The 18,746-nt window shown below is 39.8% G+C and overlaps 1 protein-coding gene across 3 annotated transcripts in view; it reads right to left on the bottom strand.

Moving 5' to 3' along the window:
* Positions 1-18,746, bottom strand: part of LOC121949025 (nck-associated protein 5-like) — an 88,375-nt gene that overhangs the window by 14,947 nt on the left and 54,682 nt on the right. For all 3 annotated transcript variants that reach the window (XM_042494610.1, XM_042494611.1, XM_042494612.1), the window contains exons 8-11: positions 10,499-10,678; positions 7,320-10,228; positions 6,857-6,971; positions 5,616-5,691 (exon numbers count right to left, since the gene is read on the bottom strand). In XM_042494610.1, the coding sequence (XP_042350544.1) occupies positions 5,616-5,691; positions 6,857-6,971; positions 7,320-10,228; positions 10,499-10,678 (3,280 nt within the window). The remainder of the gene's footprint in view (positions 1-5,615; positions 5,692-6,856; positions 6,972-7,319; positions 10,229-10,498; positions 10,679-18,746) is intronic.

Below are 18,746 nucleotides of genomic sequence, written 5' to 3'. Positions count from 1 at the left end.
TGCTCCCCTTTTATTAATTAAGGCACGCACACATGAGACTTTACACCCCTCTTCTTCGGTTTTTACAAGCTCATTTTTCTTCACTTTTTTCTTATTATTCACTTGAGTTTTCTCCAAATGTGTCACATTTTAAGAAAATGTGACACATTTTAAGAAAATGTGACACATTTGTGACACAAAATGTGCATGTCACATTTTAAGAAAATGTGACATGCATGTAAAATTATTAGGCTACATAACACAGAAACATGCAGTACTATAGGACCAGTTTTACACATACTACTTTTGAATTGAAATATCTACTCACATCATATTATGTATAAGTTCCAAATGTCAGTATATGCAAAATTGAAAACACCTCACTTGCGCAAAGTAGCTTTAAAGTATGAGTTGCTTCCATGAAATAAAAATTAAAGCACTGCTTGGGATGAAAATAGTTATTTTTACCTTGCTTTAAACAAGAACAAAAACATTGAGACTTAGAACAGAGACATTATTGATTATTTTGGTCTTTAGTTGGAAGATAACAAGAACCGCTGTGACACAGTCTTCCCAGAGAAGACAGAATCACAGAGGCTGAGAATTGATTAGCTTCAAAAAGCCTTTAACATGGATGCTGAGGTTGTGCTGGTGTACCAAGCTCAATCAATAACTGGTCAATGTCACAAGAAAACACTGCAGTAATGACCTTCTAATTTGATTTTAAAACATTAGGAATTATGTCAAGGCTACTTAGGATACGTAGGATTATGCTGTTTTTCAACTGAACAGAGTGTAGTTAAGAGAAGTCATGTGCGCGCATAAATTGAAGGAATCTATGGTCACATCTTTACTCAAAGGGCATCTTTCTAGTGAATATCAGTTTACAAATTATAAAAAAAGCAAAAACTTTAAATGTCAGTCAATGAGTCTTCAGTCAGAGATCAGTCAGATTTTTTTCTACCTCTTAAGCTAGACAGAAACCCATTGTATGTATTTATTTTTTAAGTACAAATGCAGGAGGAAAGCAAAACAAGAAGGTGAAAAGGGGGAGAATATGTTCTAGCTTAAGCTTTCAGTTCTGTGGTGAGAAAACATATCCTTCTTCGAAGTCCATCTGAAACTGTTAATGTCATGCCTTTTTGTCAAAGGCCTATTTAAAAAAAAATGAACGAGAAGAAGAATGAACGAACTACAAGAGATATATCAGATAGAAGCAAATTTAATTTTACTTAACTGCTTAGAAAAGGAGCTGTATGCAACATTCAGAACATTAATATATCCACAAAAAACTATTTGCTATGTAAAGATGGCATCCTGAGTAGAGAATGAAGCCACTCTCCCTCTGTGCGAGTTGTAATCCAAACTTCTCTGTTGTGTTAGAAGGTGAGGTTATGAACAGCGTGGTAGTGCATGTGAGTCCCTGTGAGTGTATCCCACTGACTCGGCTAAAAGCTGATGCTCATACAGCACTTATACAGCTGCAGATATTGAGACAGCATCATTGCAGAAGCATAATGCCCACTAGGGATGGGCAATGTATTGAAATAACTATGGCTTGTTTTACTTGCAATATATAAAATGATTATCGTGAAAATCGAGTGAAAATTGTCACAGCATTTTTATAAGCCATTGGCTTTTTGGTTCCCACGCTCTCCCCTGTGGCTCTCTGCCTCACACGCGCACACACACACACACACACACACACACACACACACACACACAAAGCGGGGCTTTTGCAGAGCTCCAGATTGCGATTATTTAGTCACATTTTGGAATGATGGAGCGCCACTATGATTTGCAAATATTAGTAATATTTGAACAGGGGAGCTGTTAGTTTGTTGCCTGCTCACAGTGAATAATAACAACACTTTTTTTAAAAATATAACTGGAAAAGTACTTTATTTAACTTCCTTATAATTGTATTTTAACCTTAAAAATAAGAGAGAAGACTAATTTGATGAGATGTAGCCAACAGCCACATCCAAAAAGATGTCCATATGTAGTTTCTCTGTATAGAGTAAAAGTACAGACAGAATTTTAATATTGGTTGGACTGCACCTGTTTTTGTTTGTCTCGCCTTACTTTATAGGATCGAGTTGAAAACTACTCCGTCGGCTCTACGTGAGGCCCAACAAGTTTATGCCAACTCTAGATGGTATAATTCAGCTCACAGCTGAAGGCAAAGTTAAGCCACTCAGCAGTGGCTTGGATGAGCATGCTTAGCTGGTGCAATGCTGAAATTTTAATGAGGTGATTAACCCCTAAGGGCAGGCGTCCGCCCGTATCAAACATACTTGATATTTGCAGTGCCTTGCCGATGGTGTCACTCTGGCCAATGAAATTTCAGCAGGGTCTGTCACCAGTCCTCTACCTGAGTGATGTGCAGAGCTTTATCTGCTGCTATTTTTTAATTTAGTAAGTTATCAAAATTAAATAAGGACCAAAAGAAGTTTCACTTCCTGTTTTATTTCAGTTTCACTCTCTCTTTTTGACCAAGTTGCCACCTGTAGTTTCAACTGGTTATGGAAAAAAAGCTTATGAGTGTGGGTAGGAGTGAGCTAGAGAGATCACATCTGCTGCAGATTGTCATTGAATGGCAACTCGACCAAAGCCAAATGTACCTCGAGGGTTTTGACTTATTCAGCATACTTTCTGGTCCAAAGTTTTGGGCACAATTTAAAACAGACAGGCGGAAAACCTACTCGAGCATGATGTGAATAAATTCATTTTAAAAACAACGTACACAATTCAAATACACACAAGGTTAATCAGAAGTGATGCGAAAGGGACCTAAGGACAGTCAGTCTTGATAAACCTGATAACTAGATCTAAAATGCTTTAAAACCAAGCAGGCCTATACGGGGAGAAAACGCCAATATGATACAGGATCCCTTCCAAAATGTTTAAGGTGATCTCTGTGTATTTTTTTTTTGGAATACCGTTACTCAAATTTCATCAACCTTGTGCACTCTTTTGAGTATAGAGAAAAACCTAAAAGTGTTCAAGCTGTTTCTCACTTAGAGTTTTTAGTTCTGTATGTTTGTCGGCAGGATTACAGAAAAATTAACTCGCCCATTCCCATAAAACTTGGTGGAAGAATGTAGCATGGGCCAAGACAAAACCCATTAAATTTGGAGCGGAATCACGGGGCAGATACATAGATTATTTTTCACTTTTGATAACATTGCTCAATAGGGTATTTGACCTTGGCAGAGGTCTGCGCTCTTCAAGTCCCCCTTTTATAAGTCTCCCCCTTTTATAATGTGAGACAGTAATGTTTATTTCCAGTGTATTGTCTATATAGTATCTCAGGTGTAAATGATCTGCTTTTACTCTTTCCATGTGGATAAGGATCTTGTGAGGTTGAAACCAGCTGACACTTAGCCAGTATTCCAATTTTTTTTTTCATTTTCAAGAGCACATCAGGACTCTGCTAACTTTTTTCCCTAGGTGTAAACATGCTCCTATATGGAAAAATTCAGGAGCACACAAAAAATAAGCACAGATCCAAATTATGTTTCACTATTGAGTGTGGTGGCTGTTAGATGAAAAAATACATGGGCCAAGCATATTTTTTTATTGGTCAAAATGTTTGTTTCAGTACATTTCACTTAGATAATAGTGTATTATGTTGAAGGCCAACTTAAACAAGACACCAGAGGAAAATCTAAAACAAAATTATTTCAATATATTGAAAAACTCATCACCACATTTACCATGTAAATAAGTTAAATCTGGTAAGCAGTGATGCATTCTTTATGTTTAGGGCTCTTATTGTGAAAGGTAATAATGTAGGTATTGGCGCTAATGTTCTGCTGCTGATTGTGGGACAGAGTGAAGAGTTTGCTGTCTTGGTTCAAACTACAGGGTCCTACGTGTGATTATTTCATAGCCTGTGCGCACAGTGCTAGCTAGATGTGACTGGCGGGAAATGAGAGATTAGTGGATCAGCTGATGTCCTGTACAGTACACAGTGTCGCAGAAATAGTAGCGCCCGAGATGGTCAGGTTTTGCTGCACTGGTGCAGGTGTGTGAGAGTGTGGCGGACAGCAAGAACAGAGAAGCAGCTGGGCTGTGTGCTCCTAAATGACACCAAAACGAAGCAGAGACTCTCAGCAAAGTTTAGTTACATGATTTTGGTACAAGCATTTGCCCCCCAATGTGGCAAATGGTCGTCCGAGATTTACTCGCCGACCGAAAGTTTTTACAAGAGAAAGTTGTGTGTCTGTGAGAGTCATGGATGTATGAAAATGTGACTATGTGATTAAGTTACTGTCACCACTTAATGTATTTGTCATTTCAAATTAAATGCCCTCTAGTTTTAAAAAAGTGTTTCTGTTATGGCATTTCTTTAATCGCACACTGTGCTCCTACTTTATCTTTAAAGTTTGCACATATCAATGTTTAGGTGCAACTGTGAGTGAATTGGTAGCACTGTGGAGCCCTGCACCTTAATTTTCCCTTCCTACATGTAACAAAGCACTTGGCCTCTCTGTTCACCTAAAAAATATTTTTTTTGGGCAAATTTACCCCAAAGCATGTTCCTAATTAAGAATCATATATGAGGCAAGTAAAAAGTTGAAAAAGCTCAGGAGAGCCAGACCCTAAGAGCTAAACAAACTGGCATGTGTGCTACATGCACAGCCCAGAGTCGGTTGGGATTTGATGGCCTGAGGAGTGTGTCGTGCATTACCAAAGCCTGCTGTAATTTTGTACTCTATGAAACATACTGTTCAAAAAGTGAGTGTAATTAACCAGTGTTGCTCTAGTGAGACTTACTAAAATAAACCCTTTCCCATCCTGCTGATTCTAAAAACTGCTTTTAAAGCTTATCTTTCAAACAACAGGACTGTTGGTCCACTTCTGCCACTTATCTCAACTTAATTAACTGATCTCAAATATGGAATCTAGGACTGAAATTTCAAAGTGCAGCAAAAACAGAAACAAAACATAATCCAATCCTCAATCCACCTCAATATCACCAGCTTTATAGAAAGTCAGGGCTTAAAACATCCAGTTGATTTTCCTCACACCAACTTATTCATGTAGGCAAGATCAGGAGGACACTTGGGCCTCCATATGGATGAAGAGGTTCATCCTGCTTGGATGAGCCTGCGCATGCAAATTTTCAGTGCATGGATATGTGAAAATGAGCAGTCAAGGCTATATATATTATCCCCATTAAAGGGCAAACTCTGCATGAAATACAACCATGGTGAAATGGTTTCCATCAGCCCCAATTCAAACTTCCACCCAAAGCCATAAACAAATGCAGAGTTAGAACAAATAAAATGAACATAAATATGGCGGAAAAAGGACACACTGACAAAATTCAGCGTTTTGCATGTTTGTTTGACTTGTTAGCATATTCATCATGTTTATGACTTACACATATGTGTCATATTTGGTCTTCACTTCTGTCTGCAAACTGTAAAATGGTAAGCACAGATAGAACCTTAACGCTAGCATGCTAAAATTGACACAGCTAACATTGCTAGTTTGCAAGTAGACTTAGTTAGTTAGCCAAGTTTTGCTTTTCAGGGACTAAGATGTTCAAGAGGGTTTATTAAGAATTGCAGTGACTGAAAGGAATTATGGACAATTCTATGCAAAAGAGAACAGAAAAATCTGACCTATTACAGCCTCCTGGTTGGCGTTCTTCACTGTAGATCCATTTTCACCATCGGCTCTCAGGTTCATCATCTGCATCTTTGTGTTTTTGTTGAAGGACAAAAAAAGACTTTACCTACATGTTCTTCTATACTTCTACATGCACATTGTCAGTAGTAATCCCTGTGTTGCTCTATCTGGCAATGAACACTTAACCTTGACAATTTCATAGCCATAATGTGACTAATTAATGCATTAATGAATCTCTCCAATGAAGACACACTATGTTTTTTTGGGACTTTTATTGCCTTTTATTGACAGGACAGTGTGAGTGTGAAAGGGGGAGAGAGAGGGGGAGACATGCAGCAAAGAGCCAAGGCTGGACTCGAACCTGCGGCTAACACAGCGAGGACACAGCCTCTGCACATGGGGCGCCGCTCCATCCGTTGAGCCACCAGGCACCCCACTGATACTCTCTTTTGATTGATTCTAGGCACTGCATTTGCTTAACATTGTCTTCCACAAGCAGTTCTCAGTGGAGACGTTTCTGTTCATAGTTTCACAAGTTTTGTACTCTAAATAATAATCAAATATTCAAACTATGACATAGTGTGTCTGATTTCTGAAAACTTAATGTTTTCACTTGTTGAATTATTGATACATTCTTTGGATGAATTAAAGGGCTCCAATGGTAAAATTATGGACACTGTGATAAATTTAAAGGTCTTAAAGTGAGGTTTGGTAATAAAGGCCAAAATGATGAAACTGTGTGTAAGAGACTTTGAGGGACAGTTAGTGGAATCAGCCTGAAGTACTTCTCACTTGTTAAAACAGTCATGTAATGATTATTATGTTTTCATTTGCTTCCACTGCATATTTTTTCAACAATTATTTTAAGTGCATTTTCTTTCTTTCTTTCTTTCTAAAAATGTGTTTTTCTCCTTTAGCTGAAGATAGACGCAAAAGAAGAGAGAGAAAAGGGATGGCATGCAGCAAATTGCTTTGGGTTGGAATCAAACCTGTGCACCTGCTAAGAACTATGAATCTTTACTTTTTCTTCAGTCTTTTGTTGTTTCTGTTTTTTTTATCTGAGTCTTTTTAGTGCATTTACAGTAATATTACTGAAACAAACATACTTAACATAAAAAACAGGGTTTGGATACACACCTATGTAGAAAAGACATTTTTGTGATTAGAACTAAAACTGGCTGCCTACCAATATGATAACTTTAACCTGTTTGTATTAGGTAATGATTTAATTTACCTTTGGGTCCCCGATGATGTCAGTATGTCCTTGTATCTCATTCAGGGACATTCCTGGGCAGGGCATTGAGATGCATGCGCGCACTGCATCGTGAGACTCCCTTCTCCCAACAGAGCTGAAAGAAAACAGTTTGTCAACAGATCACTTCGTACTGAGATCCTCTGATATTGACTCAACACACCTAGGGTGATTTCACTGACAAATTATCCCATACCGATTGAAAACCTCTGGATGAAATGTGTCTCAGATGGTTTCAGAGCTAAAGAGACTGACAGATGTGTTTTGGAACACTTGATAAAAATGACTTATGACATCTGAGACAATAAACTTCTTGACTGGCAATAAGTTATGAAGAAATATGCTGTATTGTCAAGCTTTAGAGGTTTAGTGTTTAGATGAAATTTCAATCATAGTGAAGATCTTAAAAGTAAGCAAAAAATATTATTAATTCTAAATTTCTTACCAGTCTTTCCCATCACTTTTTCTTCTGTCTCTCTTTTTGTCAGACTTTGTCTGCTTTCCTCCCAGAAGTGATGTAATCTTTTGCTCTCTTTTCTCCTCTTTTATTTTTGCTGGATCAGTCTTTTTAGTGCTTGGAGCTGGAAGCTTGCTTTTACGAAAACCGAACCAATTTGCCAAGGTTGAGCCAGATTTTTGCTTCACTTCACTAGTTCTCTCCTGTTCCTGAGACTTGTGCAAGTTTTCCTCTATGCCAAGCATCACTTTCTCTTCGATTGTGGTTATAGTACTTTGTCTTTCTGGTTCTTCAGAAACTGGTTCACCAAAGGCGCTTGAAAACTGTTGCTCAATCTGAAGGCGCCTCGCCTGTTCTCGTTGGTGTTTAAGACTTTGAAGTCTTTCACTGGAGGACCCCAGATGTGCAGGAACTGTCAGGCCCTCTTCAATCAAGAAGTTGTTTAAAAGAGATCGATTCATTGGACAATGGTAGCTACTGGAGCAACTCATACTTCCTGGAAGGACATCACTGAGAGAGTTCAAGGAGCTCCCTGAGTGTGTTTTGATCTGGGTACGGACCTTTCCAGATCTGTTGAAGCTTGGCCTGTCCATATAGCGTGCACCAAAGCTCTGGCTACGAGCCTTTGCCCCGTTCATGCCCATCACTGGTTTAATGGGAGGTCTGGTTGACACAGACACAGACCGTTTAAACAACCAACCTTCCTCATCAAATCCCCAGTCTAACATCACACCGCTGTCTGATGCTACAGGTTGTACTGAGGGCTCAGAATCCAGTGAGTTGCAGCGGGTCTCAATCTTTTTGCGGGCTCTGTCTTGAGCTCCACATTCATGTACCATCTGGGGGTCGCATGTAAAAGTCTGGAAGGTCTGGATACTTTTTGCAGTAGAGTTTGGATCATCTTCTTTATTTCTTCCGAAAACTAGGAAGGTACTGGTTTCCTGTCCAGCAATTGCCTCATGAGACTTAGCATTCATGGGAAGAGCCATTTTTACAGCTCTTGAGGTGGAACTCTGGGGATTATTGGCAATCCCATGGTAGTAAACATTAGAATATGCCTGAGGCAAGACTTCTGAAAGTTTTGGCTCACTAATGCTCTGCTGGGATCTTTGTAAGATGCTCTGACATGGGAAAATAGAGGGAATGCCATTTTCATCATGACATATGGCAGTCCTGTCCATAGATAGCTGGACTGAGTCTGAAGGCTTTGACTCTTGACGTGGGACAGGTGGCATCTTGGATGAGTGGGTATTGTAGAGCTTGGCAGGGATATCTTTCAGTGGCTTACCATCAGCATCCACTTGAGAGGCTGTATTAGAATTGTCCTTTGTTGGGTTGGATTGTTGAGACTGTAAAAAAGAGGAAAGATTTGATTGTGGCTTGGTGGGGGTCGATGTTGTCTTCCCAGTAGTAGAGCTTTGAGCCAGACCTGCAGATTTGTGTGCTTTGGGTAAGCTGTCACAACTGGGCCTAAGGACAAGAGAAGTAGTTCGACCTGGTGGTGGTGGTGGGGACGGAGATCTATGTTCTGAATGGGAACCATCACAGTGCTGGTCTTGGCGTCGTTGTTTTCGCGGAGAGCAGGGTAAGTTGTCATAGATGCTCTCTTCCAAAGACTCATTGCTTGATTGAAGTCGAGGGATCTGCAATGGTGATTTTGTTGGGCTCTTAGAGCATTCATTGATCCCTGGAGGCTTAAATGTCTTTGAATGTTTTACAGGGGAAGCAAGGGGAGAGCGCACACTCTTGAGAGACTTGGAACTTGTCGATACCACAATGTCCTCATCTTTCTCAACATTAGATAATGATCCCTTGTTTGAACATTGTGTTTTACTGAGATTTGGCCTTTTGTTGGTAACACTATGTCCTGGAGGGTTTGATTGTCCTTTGGACCTGTGACCCTTAATGAGCTTTTGGTGGAGAGGAGAGTGTGTATGCTTCGCTTGTTCCTTCCCTCCATCTGCACTCTTGCTCCGCAGAATGAAAGCCTTTCTTGCTGAGTCGCAAAGCTGAGGTTTGGGTTTTCTCTGTGGAGATTCTGAGATGCTGTAGTCGTGGCTTTCACTGCTAGCTTGACTCGCTTGGTCTCTGCAGTGGGGAACCTCCATTGAGGAGCTGCGCTGTCTGGCTACACTCACACAGCTCAGAACTCTTGTAGAATGCTGAGTAGAGGAGCTCACATCACTTGTCCCTGCTTCGACTTGCTTAAGTCTGCTCTGTTGTCTTTTGACATGATCAAGTCTGGATTTACGGTCAGTAGACCTTTCCTGGTTATTGTTTCTGTCACTTAACTTTAAGCCTGAAGGCTTTCTTTTTTCTAAAGAATCTTTGTTTTGTTCGTCCAGTTGTGTAAGGCTATCTGTTGGGCTTACCCCAGGTTTCACGGTTGGGCCCTCTAAAAATAAGAAGTTGTCTGTAACAGGTGAGGGAAAAAGACCAGAATCCCCTGCAATTTTGACAGGGTCTTCTTTAAAATTGTTGTCATCATCTCTTGTAACATCCAGTTTTTCCAAGCAAACAAGCTCTTTTGTTGGTTGGTCACTGGATTTCCTATTTTGCAGTTTAGTTGACTCGTCATCTGCATCATCAGAGTCTGGGGCAGCAATCCCTGCTCCAGCCTTAAAAGGTTTACTTGTAGGAGCTACTTGCTTGGCTGTACTCCCTTGTTGGATACCCTTGACACCAAGTGAGTATATGCCCTCGTTGGAGGTCATACAATCTTTGCAGTGTGGCACAGATGCAAGTGAGGATGCCTCCTTGGAGCTGCACATTTGGAGGCGCTTCAGACCTTTCAGAATGTGGCCTTCCTTCCATCCCAGTTCTGTCGGCTCGATCTGTGCGGAGTGATTACTTGATACTGAACCTGTGCTCATCCTTTTGTCCCGGCTTGCAGCACACTGTGCAATACAAGACATATTAATAGTTATTTTAATTGCATTTACGGATGGATCAATTGTCTTTTAACAAAATGCCATAAAGGCTATCCACCTTATTCTTAGCCCCCATGAAACATGGTGCTAAGGTGCATGAATTTTGGATGCAACTTCTGGCATTGAACCAAAAATAAATAAATAAATTAAAGTAGCCCTCTCAGGAAGAAGGTGAATAAGTATTTTACTTTGAAACTTCCTTACACCTAAAATATAAGGAAGATGAATGAAACCCACCTGCTTGGAGAATCCACGACCCTCTGCCCAAGTGTGGGAGCCACTGGAGTACTCACTACAAGCACTGGATAGTGACAGTTCACTGCTGCTGCCGCTGCCACTACTGCGTGGGCACGTTAGACTAAGCAGGCTGGGCCATCTTCCTGCAGGAATGCTGGCTTTTCCGTTCCTTTGGATCTCCTGGAAAATAATTAATTATGTAATCAATTAACATAAATTAAGCAAATGATATAAAGAAACTGACTTCAGGTTACAAAATACATTTGGAAAACATGCAGTATGGCATCATTCCAGGGTTACATTAAAACAGCATTGACATTGAGAGACATATTTAAAAGATATGCAGTTTAATTTATCAGTACTAACAAATGCTGTTATTATGGCTTACATTTGTCCCCGTGATCTCCATGTTTGTTCATCCCCCTTATCCCTGACATTATATTCAATAGATTGTCTTTGCAGTCTGAACAGCCTATGAGAATGCCCCATGGCTCTCCATTTGTCTCTGTCACAGATCTCAAAGAATCAATATGCTGGATACATAGCTGTCTCTTTCCAACCAATGGCTAAGTGAGGAATGGAATGACATTTTCCACTCCACTTCTTAGTTATTCCCCTGTAAAATACATGTTTTATGTTGTCTGGTATTGCAGGTGTATCATGATAACTTTTTGGGAGCTGCTTAATGAAACACGTTCAAATGATGCCTCTGTTCTGACACGTTTCACTGAGCACGGAGCCTCTCGGTGTGTCTGCAGTTCATTCATATTTCAAACGTAACTGCACAGTGACTGGCAACTATTAGATGATGATGCTTTTGTGTTGGCCAGAGTCTACAAAATGAGCCAAAATCAACATTCACATATTGTTCCTCTGACTCAGATAATGCTTAATTATATCTTTCAGTGGCAACCATTTTCCCACACTATGCCTGTTCATCTCAAGTGACAGAGGAAAGAAAAGTACATTGTAAGCCTCTTGATTAAATAGAACAGTGTAATAGCAGGCAAGAGTATAACTCATAGAACCTTGTAGAAACTAGATATCACAGAATGTCTCAAAAGATGTCTTCAGCTGATGCAAAATACTTGTTTTAAAGAGATGTGATGACAGCTGTAGCTTTAAAAGAAGTGTTAAGGCTTTGAAAAGACTGCATATTTTATCACTTACATTTTATTTTGAAGTAGACTCCCTTGCTGTAAATCTGAAACAGCCCTGTAGTGATCATCTAGTGTTATTTGTCTCTTTAAGGTGTATAGATTGATTGGTTTATGTAGTGGTTAACGTCCAGTTAGGTGTCCATTATTAGGAGTTAATGGACGACAAGGGAGGTCAGAACGGTTCTGGTTCCCCAACCAGAGCTCATGGAAGCTTTTGGCTCTGCTAATGCTATGTTAGCAAGAGTCAAAAGCGTATTGTTGACGCACTGTAAATCTAATTTGACGGCACTTTTAACAATAAGATGAGCTAGTTATCCAGTCATGTCATTATCCCAATAGTCAGTATCAAGATTTTGCAAATATATGACAGGCCATGTGTTTGATTTCAGAATTGGACATTTCTAATACTCTACTATTTCAACTACAAAACTGTATAATATTCAGAACTGTGCAATACTGACTTGAACCCCTCTACATTTTTCAGTTTGCCTTTGTTAATCTTATTGCTAAAATCAAAGCAAAACTTGTTTTGAGTAATTTCCTTGGCATCTGTAGTTTGTTTTTCAGATTTTCAGTTTTTTTAAAAAAATTTTTTTATCGCCCAGTCCTACTTGTTATATACACCATTTATCTTTATATTTATATGGCCTATTTATATGGAATGAAATATGGACTCAAACAACTGGGTTGCAATTAACTACGATTTTTTTAATGTCAAGTTGATATTACTGAAAAGGCAGAAGGTGGAAGTCTTGATAAGAAAAGACCAGTGTTTAACATCTTTGCTTCATGGCTTATGTTCCACGTATCTGTGAAGGATTTAGGTCCCGTGTAGTAAGCCCAGTATGTAACTTGAAACTCCTGGCATTATTCAGTGGCGTGCAGCTGACTCTGTTTGCATCGGTGCCATTTCCAATCAGAGGGACCCAAAGGTGTCAAAAGTGTTGTGACCCCATTTAAAATAGCATTGATCGTTTGCAAGGCTGCCACGGCCAGCTTCCTCTCAAAGTCATTAGTGTCATCTGTTAGCAATAATTAATGTGAATAGGAAATAATTGCATAAGGGAGCCGGGGACTGAAGTGATTTGGTCTATTCATTGATATTCACCTATTATTTGATTATCCGTGCTTGCCTTTATTTCACGAGCACTGTGGGAGGAGACCACATTTGACCATGCTTGTGCGGATTAATCTTGGAACTAATTACAGTCAGCATGTCGAGGGGTATCAGAGATTTGACACAAGTGATCCAGTTCAACAAAACCCCCAATCAGAGTGGCGCTGTGCTTAAAGTCAAGGGCAAATTTGAGTTTTTTTCCCCTTCATATATTTTAATGTTTTTCCACTTCATAAACACGATATTTCTTTATATTTCCTTTCTGTTCCATAAAATTCAGACATGACAGTTTTATGTAGTGTAAGAAGATTATGTGGCTTTGATTGCAATCACACCAAAGCCACATTGAAATACTTATATTGTAAAATTATTGCTGAAGGCAAAATAGTTTAAATACAGAATACACACTGAGCTGGTGGAAATAATCACTTCTCTGAATTTATCTTCCTAAACCTACATTTGCATACTGTTAGTTCCTTTCATCATGGAAAGTAATGAGACACACTGGATGTATTGAGCATCAAATCAAGTATCAAACTTGTAGTAGTACTCTATTTTTAAAGACAATATCAACTGACATGTCTTTGCAGTTTTTCTGCTATTACCACTTAGTCATGCAGACGCTCAGAGGGTTCTGTAAATAGAGCGATCACAAGACCACTACGCACAAAAGATTTAAAAGCTCAGTGCAGGCTTTTTCTTTTTAAAAGCACATCTATGTCGTGACTACACAGAAAAGTAAGTGAATAAATAAGTGCATGACACATCTATAAATGTAAGTGCTAAGATGACTTTGTTTTGTGTAACTGCTCTCTGTCTGGCTGTGGAAGATCGGAGACAGGAGTGGAGCAGGTTATACTGCATCCAATTATATGTTGTACTTTGACTTTTTTCCTCTTTTTCTTCCTATTTCTATCACTGTTATGATTTCTACGTAGCAGTATTGTAACCAGGCTTTTAAATTGGACTAAATTTTTTTTTACAGAAAGCCTGTATTGCAAACTGGGGGTGTAAAGATGTGGGCGTTTATTATCATTAGACAGGTTTTCACAAATATATGGTGCAATAATAAATTGCAGAATTACTCCTTCAAGGTTCAAAACATAGCTTCATGGGAGGGACTGTATATACTAATCATCAAGGCCTCAGACACACCCTGGTGTGACTTGTGTAAATAAATCATACCATCCCTGCATCCATCCAGCCTTCTCAGTCAGAATAATACAGTACCATGTCAGCTGGTGGGTGTGCAGCTCATGAAGGCGTCTCCACAGAGAATACACTATTAAGACGATGCTTTTATCCCAGGCACCTCACAGCACCATGAATTCATACATTTTAATGTTGGATTTCGTGATGGGAACCCTGGCAGTTCTGAAGATTTCTCCAGTAACTGAACCATACTGGCATCATCACAGTACGCACAGACCTGCATCTGGACAGTACTGATAGGAGGGTCTGCACTTGCATTGTTTGTTTTGCAAGGAAACATTTAGGAGTACCAGAGCATCTACTCCAACCAATCTCTGAGGGAAGGGGATTTGATTTTCCCCAACAAATCACTAGAAACCAACATGTCAGCTTGAATCTATTGCCATTGTAAGTCCACACTGATGCGAAGCCATGACAAAATACTTGTTTTATTGGGGTTTTAAGAGTGGAGTCAAGTAAGTCTATCTTGTCTGTACCAGCCACTGTTGATGTTATCAATACTCATTTGTTCCGGTGCACTCCTTGAAAACACTCAACAATGGCTCATTGGCTCTTTCTGTTTTAACCAAGAAACCAATGTTAAATGTCACGATGCCAGAGAAATCCACCAACTTAATGGAGTTAAAGGATTTAAAGGTCTGGAACCAGGCAATAATTAAAGAACAATCTGTACCAGTGGAGAAGAAGTATTTAGATACCTAAGTAAAAGTACTAATAACACACTCTGAAAATACTCCACTACACCAGTTCATTTGTGAACTATTTTCTTTCTCGCAAACCATATTACCGCCCAGAATGAAGCATTCATTAGGCCCAGGCAGTATCAGGATATTAAGGTATACCAGGGAAATCCTGATGATATGACTTTTAATACTATCAAAAATATAGACCATCGTCTTTGTATTAACTTCATAGTGGAGAGGTTGTAATGAGGATGTTTTGCATGTAGTGCACGTCACATGCCACCGGAGGTCATTGTGGTGCAAGAGGCAGCTTGAATGACTGCAAGTGAACATTACAAGACTGTAAACGGACACAGCGGCTCTTGTCATGCTCGCAACAGCAGAGAGAGAACAGAGAGACCGTATGGGAGAGCAGCTTATTTGACATATAACTCAGTGAATTAAGGAATTAGTTTGACCAAAGCAGAGCTGGTGATTGTTGGAACAGTAGAATAACTAACCAAACAACCAACAAGTCTGACCAAGATGGTTTTTGTTAGTTTTTTTTTTTTTTTTTGTTTCTGTTGAGTTTGAATGCAGTGTTTTGTGTTAAGTGAAAGAGGAAATTAAGCATAGTTAGTTAAGCTTAGTCAAGCTTAAATTGGGAAATAGGGAAACATGAATTCAGAAGGTTATCAGAAGTTGTCTTTTTGTGTTTAATAAGGGAAATACAATGGCGAGGATCATAGACAAAACAGCTGTCTTTTGTAAGTCACGTTTCCTGCTCATTTTATTAGCCTAAGTCAATAGCATTTTACATTGCATAAATTAGCAACTAGTGGTCATTTATTTATGCTTTCTCTTACTCACCGCTGGTTTAAGCCACTGAATATCCTGACGGAACAGCCCGGATGAATTTCGGTCTGCATGCATGTCTTTTCAGTCGAACATTGTTGAAACAGAGATGAACATTGTGTTTCCGGAGAATGACTTTTGTTTACATATGACATGTGCTCTGTCTGTAAACCCAGAGTTACTCTGAAAACAAACTGATGGTTTATTCTTGAGTAAAAAGCGTTCCCTCATCATCTTTATCTTGGCTTCTTGTCATTATCTGCCTGCTGCTTTTTATGGTGACAGAGAATTTCAGAGTGAAGGCGCATCTGAAAGAGGACGATATGGAGTGACGATACGTGATCGTTGCTCATTTAATCAATATATCAATGCAAAATGATTGATCGTTACACATCTAAAGCCTAGTGTGCATCTACATATGTATTATAACTCAACTAAGAAGGGACGCCACTAATGCTTACATCTTGCCCTGCAACAAGCATGGGCCTCTCATCCATGCGCAGATGCACACTTCCTTCTGCGCGAAGATACAGTTGGCAGGTGTAGTTTGGCCAAAAACAAAATAGTTCCTGCTGACAACATGGTCTGTGGATTATCTTGAGTAACCAGGTCATGATTTCTGGAAAGAGACGTCACTGTTGAGTTTTTCAAATGGTTTTTTTGGCGCTTTGAGCACTACAAGCTGAGTGATACCGAGTTCTTTTATATTGGAGAGAAGACAAACATCTCTACAGCTGATATCTTAAACATTTGGCATCTCACACCGGAATAACCTATGTTGATAAATAGCACTACGGGTGAGAAGAAAACTGTGTTTTTAACCGAAGGGTGAACTGCCACCTTGGAAAGTCAGCAATGTCTTGTTAATGTTGGGCACTGTAGTATTTGGTATACATGGGGGAGTGTTTTCAGCTGTGGATTAATCCACATATGATGCACTAGTGATAACAACTTAGTTTTTGTAGGATGAGTTCATTGTTGGTTTGGGGCTCTTGATGGGCTTTGGTGACAATAATAAAACAGAATATTGCCAACCTTATTGCTTAACTTCTATTGTTCACAGAAATGTCAATTGTAGTGCTTTTGAGAAACATTCATATTGAACTGAGCTTACAGTATTCACTTAAAACCCGAGGATAAAAAGTGTGGGTTTTCCATGAGAATGAAGCGATAATTCGCTATTAAGCCATTTTCAGATTCCCTGCCATGAACCGGGCTGCTGATCAACAGACCATTCAGACACAAGGACAATGCACTTTGGCTTCCACAGAGTTCACTTTAAATTTCACAATCTCATCAGAATTCGTCCATGCGTTCCCCGAACCGCCCAAAGCAAGGTTACACTCTGCTCTTCAGACCACAGTCTTCTCCACTCTAGTCTTTGAAACTGTTCCCATCATCACTGCTTTCACCTCATTCAGTGTCACATGCACGGACTACCACCACATCCACCTCCTTAAAATGTCTTGCTCATGTACACCTGTCTTTCTTTTTTATGTCGCCTCCCCCTCCCCTGCCCTCTTTGGTCGCTGCTGCTCTGTGTCGTGGCTGCTGGGCTCTAACTAGATGCACTGCTGTTCACTTTGGTGTCAGCATGCAGAAAGGAGGGAAGCAGGAGTGAAGTTGTGGGAAAGTAGCAAACCTCTCAAACCAGTCGCTCTGCATGGTGAGGTGTGCTAAAGACCTTTTCATTTTAAATTAGAGCTTAGTGCAAGCAGGAAATGTGCACCTCATATCAAGAACCCAGCGAAGCTTGTGCTGTACATTGTGTCTGTTGTAAATCTCCCGAAAACCAAAAACAAATACATTTTCATACACTTCAAAAAGTGTAAATAAATGTGACTTTGTTATACGAGTTCACACAACAACATAATCAAATGCACAACTTCAAAGGCGCAAATAAATGTGACTTTATTATATATTTGCCTTTATCTTTTGCTGCAGCCCTCTCTGGAAGTTTTTCTGAGCAAAGAGGCACCTGTCGCTGTTTAAAAACCCTGCAGTCCCAGGTCTCTCGAGTGCTGCTCTGCTGCTGAATGCCAATAACATCGTGACAGACGGCCCTGTCACAGAGTCACCAGACTCTTAACGCCAGCTTTTGGCACAAAGACACGGGGGGACAATGTTTCTATTGAAAATAGTCCACCCAAACAACCAAAACACGATCTTATCACACAAATAAAGTGAGACATTGTCAGAACTCATCTGGAGCCTTGTTTTCAGACAAAGGTAGAGTTAAGGAGGCTTGTCTTTTCCAGTTACTGATTTTGTCGGCTGAAATAACAACTGTGACTAGCAGATTTGATCAGCATAGTCATATATATCATTTATATTTGCACTCTTCTGACTTTGTATTGCAGCTGCTGCACAGTTTCCCTCGAGATAAATAAATGAGTCGATTTGAAAATAACTATCTCTGGGTGATTTTTTAATGTTTTCAGCAGACTTATTTTAACACCTTTAAGAGAGATCTAAAATGTGCACTATGAATCTGCTCTATAAACATAGCTGCATTGCACTGACACTACTAAAGACTCACCCCACTTTTTTTTGCTAGCTTTAGCCACATCCAAAGTCTATGTGGTTTGCACAGTCGTGTTTATTCAGCCCAAACAGCCACTGTATTGACTGTGTGCAGACATTAGCTGTAGCCTTCAATATGCCCACATGGTCTCTGCACCCTTGCTAGTTAGCTTACGGCTAATGTTAACATTTGCTCCGTTGGCTGTTTGAGGCTAATAACAGCCCAGCGGTCAAATATGCACAATGACGCAAATATTTGCTTTTGCTTTCTGTCAGAACACACCTGTATGAAATAGGAACTCTTGTTTGACTGATTAGCAAACTTTTGTTTTCAATGTCACAAGAAAAAGGGCTTTTAGGATTAGGACTAACCTATGTATTTGGGAAACTTAACACAGTAATGGTGGCTGGCGTAAATGGAGTGTGCACCTCACCAAGTCATATAAAAACTTGGCAGCATTCTGGAGCAGCCTCAACACAAAAGGGGCTGTGAGCCTTATGTTGGTGCTCACTTGCCTCTATTTTTTGTACACATTTCCTCAGTGAAATAAAAAGAAACAACTAGAATAGAGAGAGAGAGTTGTTCCCTCTCTCTCTCTTTTTTATCTTGTGTGTGTCATGTAATGCAGTGCAGGACAGGATGCCTGGCTTTAATCTCACTGGCAGTCAGTCAACCTGATCAGGAACAGGTGTGCTGCCACAAAGAAAAAGGAATCTAA

This window comes from Plectropomus leopardus, chromosome 10, assembly GCF_008729295.1.
Source record: "Plectropomus leopardus isolate mb chromosome 10, YSFRI_Pleo_2.0, whole genome shotgun sequence".
In the NCBI taxonomy this organism is placed as follows: domain Eukaryota; kingdom Metazoa; phylum Chordata; class Actinopteri; order Perciformes; family Serranidae; genus Plectropomus; species Plectropomus leopardus.
The sequence above is the reverse complement of the archived record's forward strand: the minus strand, read 5'-3'. Positions and strand labels throughout refer to the sequence as shown.